The 16,348-nt window shown below is 37.7% G+C and overlaps 1 protein-coding gene across 9 annotated transcripts in view; it reads right to left on the bottom strand.

Moving 5' to 3' along the window:
* Positions 1-847: 847 nt before the first annotated feature.
* The window catches only part of EXOC6 (exocyst complex component 6), a 304,230-nt gene continuing 288,729 nt past the window's right edge, over positions 848-16,348 (bottom strand). For all 9 annotated transcript variants that reach the window (XM_073019177.1, XM_073019178.1, XM_007963577.3 and 6 more), the window contains 2 exons: positions 3,316-3,428; positions 848-2,118 (listed from right to left, as the gene is read on the bottom strand). In XM_073019177.1, the coding sequence (XP_072875278.1) occupies positions 1,986-2,118; positions 3,316-3,428 (246 nt within the window). In that variant the 3' untranslated portion in view covers positions 848-1,985. The remainder of the gene's footprint in view (positions 2,119-3,315; positions 3,429-16,348) is intronic.

The raw sequence follows: 16,348 nt of genomic DNA, 5'->3' as shown, positions 1-16,348 counted from the left end.
GGCAGTTCCACTGCTGCCCTAGGCTTCATAAAGACGTCCTAAGCCTCCAGAAGCGGATACCCAACAGCACCTTTCGGGTCTCAAGGACCGAATTCATCTTTCCCTGCACATCCTTCCCTCTCTCCCCCGAGTTTGCCCGACGACTCTTGTCAATCTACACTGTTGCGTTTTGGGCTTTGTGCGTCCCATTCAAGGGTCCCAAATGCCCCAGGACTCACTCGTCCTTGTCCCTACAGCGCAACCTGGGGTGTGTGTGGAGGGTGCTGGGTGTTTATATTATTGAAAAGAGTAAAGAGGACCCACAGTGGTCTGCTCCAGGTAGTGCAAAGGTGGTATCTCTCTGAATCCCGGGACGTCTCAGCCAAAGCAGGGGAGACACCCTAAGTACACTGGAGGGTTGGGTAAGGTGCGAAGGACAGCCCCATTCCGGTCTTCAAAGAGAGTTAGCTGTTCACCGCTCCTCTCTTCCAGATTTCCCTGTGCCTGAAGAAGTACCATGCTTTTCATGTAGTATTTTAAAAAACATTAAATACTTTGGATTAAGAGATGATCAAGAGAAAAAGTGCGCATATATATATGTGTGTATATATATGTGTGTGTACACACATATAAGTGTGTATATATATGCATGGCTACTATAGCTGTATGTTTATTTAGTACCTACTTTCTTTGAACTACATTTGAACTAAGCCAAACTATATATATATATATATATATATATATATATATATATATATATATATATAGTTTTGGTGCCACTCCCATTCCAATAACTAGGAAATAATATGCCTTTTCTCCAGGAAGCACTTGTTTTAAATCAGTAAGCTCTGAATAGACAAAATAGTAATGCATTTTCAACAACTTGCTCAATATTTTTAATATTTCATCACAAAATCCAGAGATGTACGTATAATTCTTTACACTTATTTTACAGAGTCAGGCATAGTTTCTTACAGGCCTAAATCCTGAAAAGGCAAAGGGAGGATTCAGCATAAATACAACAAAGGTATAATAAAGACTGGATTTATATTGTCATTTGGACCACGGAAACGTACACAAAGGAAAATGTACATTTGTTTTAGGTTTTCCAGAGTTCATTTGGTTTGGCTTGTTTCCACAATGAGGATACAGTACTGAAATCTGCTATTTGAAGAAAGTAACCTGACCCCTGTGGTAACTTCTGTGTGCAGGAACCATCTACCCTCGCACAAGCTGCACCTGAAGTGGTTAGCCCCATTTAGTTCCTGTCCTCTCTTTTAACTGGAACCAAACCAAACCAAACAAATCCAGAATGGGGTCAGCTACAAGCAATATAGTTAGAAATATTAACCCTGATGAACAGAAACAACACTGCATCTTTAGAAAATCCAAAACCTTTTGTTCATATTCAGTACGATTAAATTAAACCACCCAAGTAGAACAAATAATTCACATTCTTACTGAGTTAAATCAAGTTTGATTTCAGGAAGCTTTAAAGATTTGTCTATTTCCCCTTCAGAATTAGCAGAATTAGAAATTTTGGTCTGCTTAAATCACAATGAGGTGAAAATAAAAGCTAAAAGTCAGAAAATGGTAGTGAAAAACTACCATATCAGACATGATTGAATTCCAAAGCCATATACTGATCAAAAAACAGATTATCATTCAAGTCTAAATAGAAAAAACTACTTATGAGTAGAGGCATACGTTTTTCAAATGTATTTGTAATCAATTTCATGTACAATTTGTGACAATTTATGTTTTACACTTTTGCATTTTCCCCTAAAAGTGAAAAAATGGTCATTTTTTCCATATATAAAATAGTATTCGATTATTTAAAAATCCATACAAATGACATTTATTACTATTTCTTGTTTAAGCCCTCATGTATCTTCTCTATTGTATTTTTGGATTCTGTAAACAAATTACTATATCATGACCAATACTTGCTCAAGATCAATGTTGAATCATGGATTTGGTGTCACTGAGTGCAAGCGACGTGAGGTCTACGTGTGCTGGGACATACCATTCACCAAACTTCTCAGCTGTTTCACAACTGTCTCTATCAACTTCTGTTTGTCTCGATCATTCTTCCTGAACTGAGCAAATATATTGTTCTTTTTGCTAGTATCCTTCATCCTAGAAACATACGTGAATGAAGAAGATTAGTAAAAGAAAATTAAAAGCTAAGCTGTCACAAGTAAAAATATCTTGGCATGCTCTGAATTATCCCACACTAATCCTATGCTTGAAAAATATAGTTCAAAGAAAGTAGGTTCTAAATAAACATACAGATATAGTAACCATGCAAAAAAAATAGAAGCTTTATTTTGCATTCTATATTAAGTGGCATTTTTGCATTAATATGTACATCTAAAATATGCTAGGTTTGCTACTATCATACTATTTTCTAATATTATTCCACAAAGTATGCTAAAATACATACCCTGTATAGACTCAGCTAATCATATTCATAGCAAGATAAGGTGAAAGGAAAATAACATTAGAAAATGTAAAATAGCAATGTTTTTGCCTCAGTTGCATTTCATGACATTGTAAAATAAATTTACATTTATTTTAAACACTTCCTCTTGTCCTTTCACATCAAATTCACTATAAATATTTTGAAATATAGGAAAATAATAACAATTTTAATTTAAAAGCTGAAAATTTTAATAGTGATACTTTTTTATTTTTATTTTCTTATCCAGCAGCCCCCAGAATCACAGCAGATTCAGAGGGCCTCCCAATAGTGACATTTTAAATGAAATATGATTGAGTAAAGAAAAAGTCTGTCACATAATGAGAGGGAAAAGTTAACACCTAAATTTATGTTTAGTTGGACAAGATGCATCAGTAAATCCTATTACCTCAGTTTTTACTGTATTGTTTATTTCAAATCATGTATTTCTCTACCTGCAGAATCCAAGTCCACAATGCTGAGATTTAGATAACGCTGGTGGCAAACATTCCAATTCCTGGTCACATTTGACAAAATACCTTCTTTCCTGAGTTATAGATTTTTTTTTTTTTTAAAGAAAGCTCCAATTGTCACATCCCCAGTAAATATATTTCTAAGGTCAATTAAGCTTGCAATTCAGGATACAAAAGGAAAGATGTTTTGTTTACATCAATATAAACAGCAGTTGCTTATGAAATGACACCAACTCTGAAGGGCAAGAAAGAAAAGCTTATTTTTTGATCATTAAACTAGAATGAGCTTTTAAGCTCTATCTAGACTTTTCTTTTTTGACAGAAATCTCTAGTTCTTTAGTTTATCACTGAATCAAAAGGTGCTAAAATGTTTTACAAAAAAAGGTTTCAGAATGTACTCACTTCTCCAGAAGAGTAAGGGCTGTGTTTGGATTCACCCGAAGGTACTTAGAAGCTGGCTGTCCATAATCAGCTAGATAAGTAGACCAATCCCAAACCATGAACAGGTCCAGGAGCTGCGAAAGATGGGGGAAATGTTAAATCAACTTTTGATTATTTACCCAGTTAACATATAAATTATATGCTATCCTTGTTCTACTTTAATATAGCCTGCTTCTTAGATAGAATAGAATGAGGAAATTCATTTTTAAAACTTCATTAACTGTACTTTACAACGAAAATAGATCTTTTTACTTTGAAATTACTAAAAGTGCCAGGGGTTGTTTTCTAGTAAAATACTTTGTGTTTTCAAATAATTGTAAAATAATGAAAACACTGTTAATATAATATATATTAACCCTTGTACTGATGTATAAAAATTTTATCTTTACGCATTAGTCAGTACCCAGATGTAATTAATAAAGGTTGGCGCTACTAACCTGTATGAAGAATTTTAAAGAACTTAAATTGAACCTTTTTTTCTTAGAGGTAAGTATGTTTACCTTTCAAGGACGCTGTTTGCACCTAAGACTTTTTCCAAAGTAATTTAAACCAAAAGCTCAGATAATCTCAATTAAGTGCATTTAACAACCTCTGCTGGATTTTCTCTGGTGATGGATCCTCCGTAGTATTATGAAATGAGGGCTTCAGGATTCAGCCTGTTAACTCTAAGCTACCATTTTGTATAAACAAACAACAACAAAAAAGAAACCCTCTTGTTTCCCGTGGTGTCTTAAAATTGACTATTTACTTTATAATCTCCAGTTAGAATCATTGTCAAATATGGAAGTAATCTTTTAAAAGCAATGCCATGCCTAAACCAAAGCACCAAACTCTTTATCCAACTTTAAAACCCTAATCCCCTTTAAGCCATTTAAAACCAACTTCCTATCCCCATTTGAATTGTTTCAGAAAGCTAAATGCTTTACTTACTACCTTCCTTTAGTTTTTATATTCTTTCTTTTTGTTTTAACTCACTTTATAAGTAAGGGGTCTTACTGGTTTTGCTTTCAAATGGAGGAAACATTTGCATTTACTCATGGGATACAAGAGACAACCACTGACTCTGAGAGGGATAAAACTCTGGGGTGATTAAAATCTCATAAAGAAAGGTTACCAGAAACTAGCTTTTCTTGATGAAGGTAAAAAACTTGTTTGACTCTTTCCCTATCCAATTTACAGGTATTAATAGAGATTTTCTCGCAACAGGCAGAAAATTCTATAATGAAAATATTAACTATGAAAAACCACTCTATTTTCTTTCAGACAAGATACCATTCTGGGTCATACCAAAAGTTGAAACACTAGGATAGAAACTATACTGAGACAATGTTAAAGATATACTGTCTGAAAAAGAAAAGGGAACTTATTTAAAGTTCTGTGTAATTTTTAACTGTGTTTGGCCACATTTTTCCCTCCTTTCACAAAGAGGAAAAGTTACTGTCATACACTCAGATGGTAAGAGTGTAAATTAGTATAACTTCTCTGGAATGTGATTCCGCAATGTGTTTAAGAACCTTATTAAAAATGGCCATTCCCTTTGATTCAGCAATCCTACTTCTTGGAAAGCAACTTTGGGAAAAAGAAAAAAAAATTTATGCACAAAGATAATCTCAAAAATGCTATTTGTGTTATCAAAAACTGAAAAAAGCCTAAATCTCAATATTAAGAGACTGGTTAAGTAGTGAGGTATATCTGTATGATGACTATCATGTGGTTATTAAAATTAACATTTATGAAGAATTTTAAACAACATGGGATAATGTTTATGATAAATGTTGCTATTTAAGTTACATAAAAATCCATCCAAAAAGACTGGAAGAAAATTTGCAAAAATGTTAAGGATGCCTGTTATAAGCTGGGCATGGTGGTGTGTTCCTGTAGTCCTAGCTACTCTAGAGACTGAGGCGGTAGGATCACTTGAGCCCGGGAGTTAAGAGTCCACCCCAGGCAACATAATGAGACTTCACCTCTAAAATAATAATTTTTAAAAAAGAACGATTGTTATTTCTGTGGTGGGATTAAAGTTATCTGTTATTTTCTTTATTTTTGTAATACTCTACAATGAATATGTGTTAATACTATAGTTATAAATAAGGTTTATATATTTATATATTAAAATAAATTTCAATAATGAACACCCCTCACAGAGTTGTCAACAGAAGCCTCATTTTCAAGGATTCTTCTTTCAGGTGTATGTGTGTATTTGCACAACTGTGCATGTGCAATGCACAGTGTCAGCAGAAAGCAACCTCTTAAGGCTCTTTTTCTCTAGGCTGATTTACCCCCAAGTGGGAAAGGAGGAGCTGACTTAATGAATGAAAAACCCGCACCAACTCCAACTGTGAATACAGAATTGATTCTTTTACAGCACAAAACCAGACTGTCCTAGATAAAGAAACACTATGCTTACAATGTTCACATATGGTCAGATACTCATATGCAAAATCTCTTATGTGCAAATCCCTAGAAATTACAGGAACCACAAAATTAAACCTACCTGCCCATATGTAGACAAATCTATATGCTTTCATATTTACATTAATCTTTGTAAAAATATGTACAGAAATACATATTATACACAGTTAATTTACAGATATCTATAGAAATTTGCATGAATTTGCAAATTAATGGTTAAGGAATTAATTGCCAACGCAGATAAAAAGGCCAACGATCTAGATAAAATTCATTTATTTATTCAGCATATATTGTCTGCCCACCTATCACGTGCTAGATACTGTGCTAGGTACCAGAGACACAGTATTGGAACGAAACAAAATATCTTTCCTCAAGGAGCTTACATTGTAAGATAGGAATAAAGCAGTAATCTTTTGATGTTAACATGGAAGAAATTATAAAGAAAAGCTATTCACACAGAATCCTAGTAATTTAAACTACCGTAACATATGAGGAAGCTACTATCCTTTAATATAGAATAAGTCAGAAGCCATTAACTTATATAGAAGCTGGTGACTGCCTGCTCATTCCACTCAGTCTATGAATCCAATGGCTGAAGATTCAACGGCTGAGACATTTCAGTGTTTGTGTCCCAAAGACCACACATGAACGTGGGCAGAGAGCAAAGATGGAGCCAGCAAGCATGTTGATCTCATATTCTCATTTCTCATTTTCATGTGTGTAAGGATTTTTCAAATGCATAGTAGTACTGGAACAAGTAAATAGAAACCAACTTCAAAGCTGGGCAGGCAAGCTCATAAAGTGTGTCTAGCACAGTGTAACCACTCAGTAGATATTCGGGAAATAACTGATTAACTGATGATGCCAGACCATTATTCCAAGTTTCCTTAGGAGCTTTTTCCTTAGGCTACAGGCTACTTTAGCTTATGTTGATAGCTCTCTGAAAAAGGCCAATGTTGGCTTGCAGGCAAACTATGGCAAGTGAATATAGTGAAGTGACATCTCTGTATCTCTCTCAGCTTTTCACTGGGATGTTGATAAAGAGGAGATACTCCATCATGATACAGCACTGGGTCTAACGTTAAGTGAGTTAAATTATCTTCCTGGAGAAAGTAGCGCTAATATTTCTGAATGGTCTACCGGTCTCCTTCACCCATAATAATTATAAGGTCATTTTTCACTTTTTATATTTCAGTTCTATTGAAGTGAAGGATAAAACATAAAACCAGGACTTTATTCCTGGGTCCCACCTAACATTATGCCAAGCCAGATTTTATGGACTGAACCCATTTCTACAGGTGGCTATCCATGCCTGTTCTGACCAAGATGACCCTGGTCTTTGATTGGGATGACTTTAAAAGAACATGATTGCTCTGGAGTCAGAGTGTGATGGGAGTAAAAGGGGAAACGGGGGTGTTGCCAGGTACAAACACTGATACTTGCCTTTGCTCCAACCCAACAGTCATTGCTTTGTGGACTGCCTCTCACAATTGGTTAAGCTTCACAGGATGCACTATGTTCTTAATATTAAGATCTACATTATGAAAAGTCTCACTTCTCTACTTAAGTTTTGCTTCCTTCAGATGGCAATATGCACAAATAAAACGTTCGTTATTAATCACACAAAATCTCTTTCAGTCTTGTAAATAAACAGTAGGACATGGTCTCAACAGGTGAATTTATTAGTTAACACATATACCTGAAGTTCAAAGATGTAGATCAAACATGAACAAAAACAAAAATCTCCCCAGATTACCCAAAAGCAATTTTACAATTACTTATTAAAGGATAAAGTCGGGCATATGATAATGAAAATTGGTATTAAGTTCTATAAATGGGTTTCTTCCAATAGTCAAGTAAAGTAATTCCACCTGAAATCCTTTGGGGAAGTAAGCAAAGTACAGATGATATAAAAATGAAAAAGCAAAATCATGTGCCTGAGTTCTACCTCATCACGATTTGTAAGATTATCTGAAATTAGTATCCCAAGTTTTTTCTCACCAAGGATTCAAAAATACCCTTCATAACTAATCTGATAACATAAAGTGGATGTATGCCAATATTTGTAAGTGAGTTGTACGTTTCACTTCCTCAGCATTCCCTGTGTGTGTCCAGCAAACAAAAAGATCAGCTTAAGGAAAGAAGTGTTACATGGGTGGTCCCATATAGCTCCAAAGAGTCGAATCACTTCAGAATCACTGAGGAATTCATTTGTGTCAACCCATTTAGCTTGCTGACAGTTTCCCATCCTACAGACTCATTCTCAATCCATGCCCAAGGAACTTGGGGTCTCAGACCTGTTGAGATCACTTTGTACAAATGACACAATGAATCTAGGCAGACTTAAAACTATTCTATGAAACTCTTGAAGTGACTTTTTGCCTTTTTAAAAGTGAACCCACAGTGCCAGGTCATTTTTTCCTTGAATCTGATTTAGCTTTCTTTGTTTTAGGTCTTTTGGGTTTTGCTTTTGAAGCACCTCAGGGGCAATGACCCAGGACAGAAGATAAATAAAGTTAAGCCAACCTCAAGAGAAAAGCAACTGGGGATACCAGGTTTGCTTTTGTAAACGTGAACAGTGACCTGGGGGCTCAGGGTCAACCTCAGTCCCCCAAGTTCCCTTTTCCAAACACTAAATCCACCTGGGACCTCAGAGTTGCTTTGTGGATTCCAAAAGTAAACCAGGAGATCATTTTTTCCTTTGCCACCAAAAAACAAAGTTGAGACCAGGGTTCCTAGAGTGCTCCAGAGATTTAAACAACAAAAGTCCTAAACCCTAGTACTGCTTAAAAGAAGAAATACTTGTCCTTCAAACAAATCCTGAGTAATTCGCCACGGGGAATTCAAGAAAAATAGGTCTTACTAAATTAGCTACATTGGAAAGAACTACAAGTCCTTTTCTAAATATATTGTGAGGTCAAATGATGAACTCCATATGATTTTTAAAGCACCTGGATTTTCCTTCCTTTCTAGCCATCTTTAACACCACATTTGGAAAACTCCACATGTAGCACAGAATTTTAAGTAGCAGTCCGAAGATAAGCGAAAACTACAATACAAAAAAGCAAATCAGTATTGTGCCTTCAGTCACCTAACTTTTTTCCCTTCAGGTGTTAATTGCCTTCATGCTACCTTCTGGATCTTATGCACCCTCACCCAAGCCTGCCCTCTTCCAATGTCCCATCTGCTAGACTTGCTCTCAGCCAGTCCTTTCACTCCCACCTCTGTGAGGACTAGGAGTGAGTTCTGAGCACTTCATGCTGCAGAAGCTGCTTAAAGGAATTGGTCTCTTCAAGTCACTTCACTCAGGTGAACTGTACACGCAAAGGTAGAATGTTCTTATTTTTTTATGCTAAGCTAATGTAGTAGTCCTAGATAACCTCTAGGTGAGTATGGAATTTGGAAAAAAGAAAAAAGAAAAAAGAGGCACACAGTAAAATTTACATAATCGGATTTACACATGTCCATATTTGCTTTATTTTGATTTTTTTTTTGTCACTACCATGGCTAAAATAGCATATAGATACATACATGTGAATTTATGAGGTTAATTTATTAAAATTAATTTTATCAAATACATAGTTAATAATCAAATGGAGCATATCATGAAACCAACAGTTCACTGTCGTACTCAGAAGTAACCATGTTTAACTCCTTATTTATTTGTTTTTTGTGTTTTCTGTTGTTTTGAGACAGAGTCCTTGCTCTGTCACCCAGACTGGAGTGTAGTGGCACGATCTTGGCTCACTGCAACCTCCTCCTCCCGGGTTCAAGCAATTCTTTTTTTTTTTTAAGATGGAGTCTTGCTCTGTTGCCCAGGTTGGAGTGCAGTGGCGTGATCTCGGCTCACTGCAACCTCCACCTCCCAGGTTCAAGCAATTCTCCTGCCTCAGCCTCCTGAGTAGCTGGGATTATAGGCGCATGCCACCATGCCCAGCTAATTTTTTGTATTTTTAGTTTAGAGACAGGGTTTAACCATGTTGGTCAGGTTGGTCTCGAACTCCTGACCTCATGATCCATCCATCTTGGCCTCCCAAAGTGCTGGGATTACAGGCATGAGCCACTGCGCCTGGCCTCAGGTTCAAGCAATTCTTGTGCCTCAGTCTCCCAAGCAGCTGGGACTACAGGCACATACCACCACGCCCGGCTAATTTTTGTGTTTTTTGTAGAGACAGGGTTTTGCCATGTTGCCCAGGCTGGTCTCGAACTCCTGGCCTCAAGGGATCCACCCTCCTCGGTCTCCCAAAATGCTGGGATTATAGGCGTGAGCCACCGCACCTGGCCTTTAACTCCTCTTTTAGTTCTAGTGATTATCTCACTATCCCTAATGGGCTTGTTTTTCTAATTTTGTATTATTTTACAGCTATCACATATGAGAGTTTACCTTACTTTATACCAGCTCTCTTCTTGGGTAGCTATCTTACCATTTTTGTCTATTTTTGTTTTTATAATTTTAATACAATTAAACCTCTATTTCTTGTTACATAACTGTCAACGTTTTTTTTTTTTTTTAAACAGCTTTGAGATGTACCATACAGTTCACTCATTTAAAGGGCACAAATCAATGGTTTTGACTCTATTCACAGAATTGTGCAGCCATCTCAACCAATTTTAGAGCCCCTGAACGAATCCCCATAGCCATTAGCAATCACTTTCCAAATGGGAATCAAATAACATGTGGTCTTCTGGCCTGCCATGGTGGCTCACACCTGTAATCCTAACACTTTGAGAGGCCAAGGCTTGAGACTAGGAGTTTGAGACCAGCCTGGGCAACATGGTGAGACCCTGTCTCGACATACAATTAAAACATTAGCTGGCAGTGGTGGTGCACGCCAGAAGTCCTAGCTACTTGGGAGGCTGAGGTGGAAAGCTAGCTTGAGTCCAGGAGGTGGAGGCTGCAGTGAGCAATGAACTGTACTCCAGGATGGGCAGCAGAGCAAGACCCTGCCTCTATTTAAAACAAAACAACACAAAACAAAACAAACAAAACAAAAAGACCTACCTGGTCTTTTGTAACTGGCTTCTTTCACGTAAGCATAATGCTTTCAAGGTTCATGTAGCATGCATTATTACTTCATTCCTTTTTATTGACAAATAATAATATATTGAATGGATATACACCTTGTTTATCCAATCATCAGTTGATGGACATTTATCTTTTTTGGTTATTAAAAATAATGTTGTTAGGCCCGGCACGGTGGCTCATGCCTGTAATCCCAGCACTTTGGGAGGCCAAGGAGGGTGGATCATGAGGTCAGGAGATCGAGACCATCCTGGCTAATACGGTGAAACCCTGTCTCTACTAAAAAAATATATAAAAAATTAGCCGGGCGTGGTGGCAGGTGCCTGCAGTCCCAGCTACTCAAGAGGCTGAGGCAGGAAAATGGCGTGAACCTGGGAGGCAGAGCTTGCAGTGAGCCAAGATCGCGCCACTGCACTCCAGCCTGGGCAACAGAGCAAGACTCCGTCCGTTTCAAAAAAAAAAAAAAAAAAAATGCTGCTATTAACATTTATGTACCAGGATTTTGTAAAAAACTGTTTTCATTTCTCTTGGGTATATATCTAGGAGTAGAATTTGTTACATAAACTTTTAATAGGATCTTCTGGCTTTCCATTTAGTAGTATAAGAACATTAGCACCTTACGTAGTTGAGTTTTAAAATAATTCTATTGGCAATTGGGATAAAATATTTATATTATGTATTCAAACCTAAATAACAAATAGATATTTGATTAAAGTTTCCTAAAAATTCTATATGAATGCAAAAAGATGTTAATAAATTTTTTTTTTTTTTTGATATGGAGTCCCACTCTGTTGCCCAGGCTGGAGTGCAGTGGCATGATCTTGGCTCACTGCAACCTCTGCCTCCTGGGCTCAAGTGATTCTCCTGCCTCAGCCTCCCAAGTAGCTGGGATAACAGGTGTGCGCCACCACCCCAGCTAATTTTTGTGTTTTTAGTAGAGACATGGTCTCACCAAAGTGCTGGGATTGCAGGCGTGAGTCACTGCACCTGGCCAATGTTAATAAATTCTTAATCAACAATTTTTTTATTCCCTATTTTTGAAAAATAATAAAAACCTACAATTATCCAATAGAAGAAAGAACCTGTCATATAATTTCCTCAAGTAGCCTCACTTCAAATAGTTGAATGTGACTTAGATTTTTATAATACACACACACACACACACAACACATGCACACACAGAAATACATAGGCACAGCTTGTTTTTCTTGAGAGTACTGAACATAAGAGTTCAGCTTCCTGATATTGTAAGGTAGGTCATACATGAACTAGCAGTACTTTACCTAATTACTGAAACCACAAATCTGGATTTAGTCTGCTTTGTGTCTTCTCTCTCTCTCACAATTCTTTTTTTTTTTTTTTTTTTTTTTTGGTTTGTTTTTTGAGATGGAGTCTTGCTCTGTCCACCAGGCTGGAGTGCAGTGGCGTGATCTTGGTTCACTGCAACCTCCACCTCCCAGGTTCAAACAATTCTCCTGCCTCAGCCTCCTGAGTAGCTGGGATTACAGGCACATACCACCACATCCAGCTAATCTTTGTATTTTTAGTAGAGTCGGGGTTTCACTATGTTGGTCAGGCTGGTCTCGAACTCCTGACCTTGTGATCCACCTGTCTCAGCCTCCCAAAATGCTGGGATTATAGGCGTGAGCCACTGCGCCTGGCCTCTCTCTCACAATTCTTCCATCTAATTTATTGACAAATAGTACCAATATAACTTCCTAAATATTTCCTGTATTTACTTTCTTCCACCTTCTTCTTCCTTTTTTGTTTTGTCTTGTTTGAGACATAGTCTCACTCTGATGCTCAGACTGGAGTGCAGTGGTGCAATCTCACCCCACTGCAAACTCTGCCTCCTGGGTTCAAGTGATTCTTGTGCTTCAGCCTCCCGAGTAGCTGGGATTACAGGCACATGCCCCCATGCCCAGCTAATTTCTGCATTTTTAGTAGAGACAGTGTTTCACATGTTGGCCAGGCTGGTCTGGAACTCCAGGGCTCAAGTGATCCACCTGCCTTGGCCTCCCAAAGTGCTGGGATTATAGGCGTGAGCCACCGCGCCTGGCCCTCTCCCAACTTTCCATCCCTACTATTACTACTACTACTGTCCTAGTTCAGACATCATAATCTCTCCCCTGTGGCCTTTTGTCTTGCCTATACCCTCTGCCTCTCTCTTCCAATATCCCAAGTTAGCCAATCTCCACACTGCTGCCAGAGAGATCCAGCTAAAACACAAATTTGATTACACCATTCCCTTGTTTAAAACCTTTGATGGCTCCCCATTTCCTACCAGATAAAGTTCAAGTTCTTTAACATGACACGCAAAGCTCTCTTGCACCTTATCCAGGTCAACCTTTTGGCTTCCTCTCCCTTCATGTAATCCAGGCTCCTAAATGAGGAACTACTCTTAGTTCTCTTAGAAACCATGACTGCGCCAGGCGCGATGGTAAACACCTGTAATCCCAGCACTTTGGGAGGCAGAGGTGGGTGGATCACCTGAGGTAAGAAGTTCAAGACCAGCCTGGCCAACATGGTGAAACCCCATCTCTACTTAAACACAAAAAATTAGCTGGGCGTGGTGGTGGGCGTCTGTAACCCCAGCTACTCGGGAGGCTGAGGCAGCAGAATTGCTTGAACCCAGGAGGCAGAGGTTGCAGTGAGCTGAGATCATGCCATTGCACTCCAGCCTGGGCGACAAGAACAAAACTCGGTCTCAAAAAAAAAAAAAAAAGAAAGAAACCATGTCTACCCTAGGACACTCCTCATTCCTCAGCTCTTCTGTATGGAATCTCCTTTCCTTCCTTCTTCACCCAGGTAGTTCTTACTTAGTCCGTAACACTTAAGTCTAAATCAGTCTCCCAGGAAGCCTCTCCAGACCACTTTGGTTGGGTTAGCTGTCACTCTTTTGTGTCCTCATACTACCCTCCACACATTTGTATCACAGTATTTTTCACAGTATATTGATGTTAGGGGTTAGTTTGTTTATCCACCAAAGAATCAAATATCAAAATTCCATTTTTAGTCTGGGTGAATCATAGCTATCCCAGCACTTGTCTCCTTCCAATATCTCAACAGTTGACGTGCCTTTTCCCTCCTAATAGTGTACTTTGTAAGTGCCTCAAAGCTAGTGACTTGTTTTGCTTAGTATCTGTATCTTCACATAGCCCAGTAACTGGCAAATACTAGGCATCAACTAAGTATTTGTTGAGATTCACTGCATATGTTACCTTTTGATACATAATTTCATAAGGCTACACTGAACCCATATCATATACACTAATAACAGGGCTATGTTATCATTTACTTGACATGTAAACTACTAGTAATTAAGACATCTCTGAATTTTAGTAATGTTTTATAATTATTCTAAAAGCCAGACTAGGCTATTGACTGATTGATTTAATTTGTGCCATAGGATGTACTAAAATATTTCACAACCAAAGTTCTGCTCCTTTTGTAAACTAGTGATGCTACCATCAAACGTGTTAAATATGTTAAATAAACATTCCCAGGTCATACATTTAATTTTCTGTACAGATTCACTACATCATCTGCTACACTTACATAACAAGTAGTTATGTAATGACTTCACCAATGAAGCTCAAAGACCTCTAATACTAAGGAAATCAAACCTTGAAACTCATGATGAGAGGTGTTCAATAGACTTTCAGTTCTCTCTGATGAGTCACTTTGCTCCATTGAAGCTACGAAGAAACAAGATCTGCTTGTATGAATTGACTTTGGAAGAACTTGAGCAACAAAGGAAGACAATATGAATTAGCCAGTGAAAAAAATTGTACGCCAACATATCTATACTCCAGGATATGGCAGTTGCTTGAATGAAGGAAGCCAGACCAGGCTAGGGTTTCCGCAGTACAATTGTTAAGAAAAACACGAGGGAAGAGAATAACTAGATTTCTAAATTTGAAAGAATCTAAGTGGTTCTTCTCCCCTCTTGCCCCACCTCAATGGTTATGACTTAAAATAAGGCAAATGAACACTTGGAGAATCCAATAGCTAGGTTTAATCTTCAATATAAGTACTCACATATGTTTTACCCTAAAATTTTAGAAAGTCAAATAATACTTATAATTTGCTATTCATTATAAACAATGACTCTGGCTTGTTTTCTTTAAGGCTGAACTAAAATTAAAACTAAATACTTGGCTGGGCACGGTGGTTCACATCTGTAATCCCAGCACTTTAGGAGGCTGAGGTGGGCAGATTACTTGAGGCCGGAAGTTTGAAATTAGCCTGGCCAACAAGGTGAAACCCCTTCTCTTCTAAAAATACAACAATTAGCCAGGCGTGGTGGCGGGTACCTGTAGTCCCAGCTACTCAGGAGGCTGAGGCAGGAGAATCGCTTGAACCCGGGAGGTGGAGGTTGCAGTGAGCCAAGATTGCACCACTGCACTCCAGCCTGGGCGACAGAATGAGACACTGTCTCCAAAAACAGAAACAAACAAACAAACAAAAAATCCCCAAAAACTAAATATTTAAGTCCCCAGAGGCATCTTATTCTCTTATTTAAAATGGAATTCAAGCCATTCAGGGTAACTGAAACAAACCAAGATCATTAAATCCCAATTGCCTCAAGAGGAAAAGGGAGATCACTTCTATGGCAATAAATTAGTGGGAAAAAAATAGACTCCAATTTTGGCAATAAATCTTTGGTGAAGTGATGACCTGAATTTCAGACTCAAATCTCATTTCTTATGCTTTATAAAGATAAGGCCTCAGTTTTGTGCCCCGGAGTATAAATACAGACCCATTACCATTTCGCCTTGGATTCCTGAAGGGATGCAAAGTTGGATTACCATACTTAGCCTGATGGAAATAAGGAAACTAAGGATCTTTGCGGTCTCTGTTAAAGATAATATTATAATATCTTGGTAAGTATTTGTATTTAGGAGAGTTTACAATCTCATTTCTTTCAAATCTTATATTTTATAATCTTTACTCAATTAAAAAGATATGTATTTAGTTTACTTTTCTTGAATCTCAAAGGTACTTCTCTTATGCTAGATAATATATTAACTCCTAATTATCCATTTACTTCCAGACCTGATTGTATATGTAATTACCTTTTGTCACGTACAATAATTTGCGCGACAAACATGTCAGAACACTTGCTGCTTAGTCTGTTTCAACAGATAAATGTAGTCTTTCCATAGCCTCAAGGCACAATTAAACATGAAGAAAAAAGGCAGTTATCAAACTATGCTGAAGCTGATTCACTAAGGCAGAAGTTCACAGCATGTAGTCAGGGCTTACTTGGAAGCCTGATGCTTGCTTGAATGCTTAGTTAGTAACAGATTTCTGAGAGAGGGAAACAGAGACAACACTGTTAACATTCTGACCAGTGCAGGTAGCCACATGAACTTCAAAATGGGCAACAGATGAACTTTAAGATGCAGCTTAGTTAAGAAGCAGCTACTGTGATGGGTGCTGACGAGTTGATGGGTGCAGCACAGCAACATGGCACAAGTATACATATGTAACAAACCTGCATGTTATGCACATGTACCCTAGAACTTAAAGTATAATTAAAAAAAAAAAAAA

This window comes from Chlorocebus sabaeus, chromosome 9 (assembly GCF_047675955.1).
Source record: "Chlorocebus sabaeus isolate Y175 chromosome 9, mChlSab1.0.hap1, whole genome shotgun sequence".
NCBI classification, from domain to species: domain Eukaryota; kingdom Metazoa; phylum Chordata; class Mammalia; order Primates; family Cercopithecidae; genus Chlorocebus; species Chlorocebus sabaeus.
This window is presented reverse-complemented; position numbering and strand designations above follow the sequence as displayed.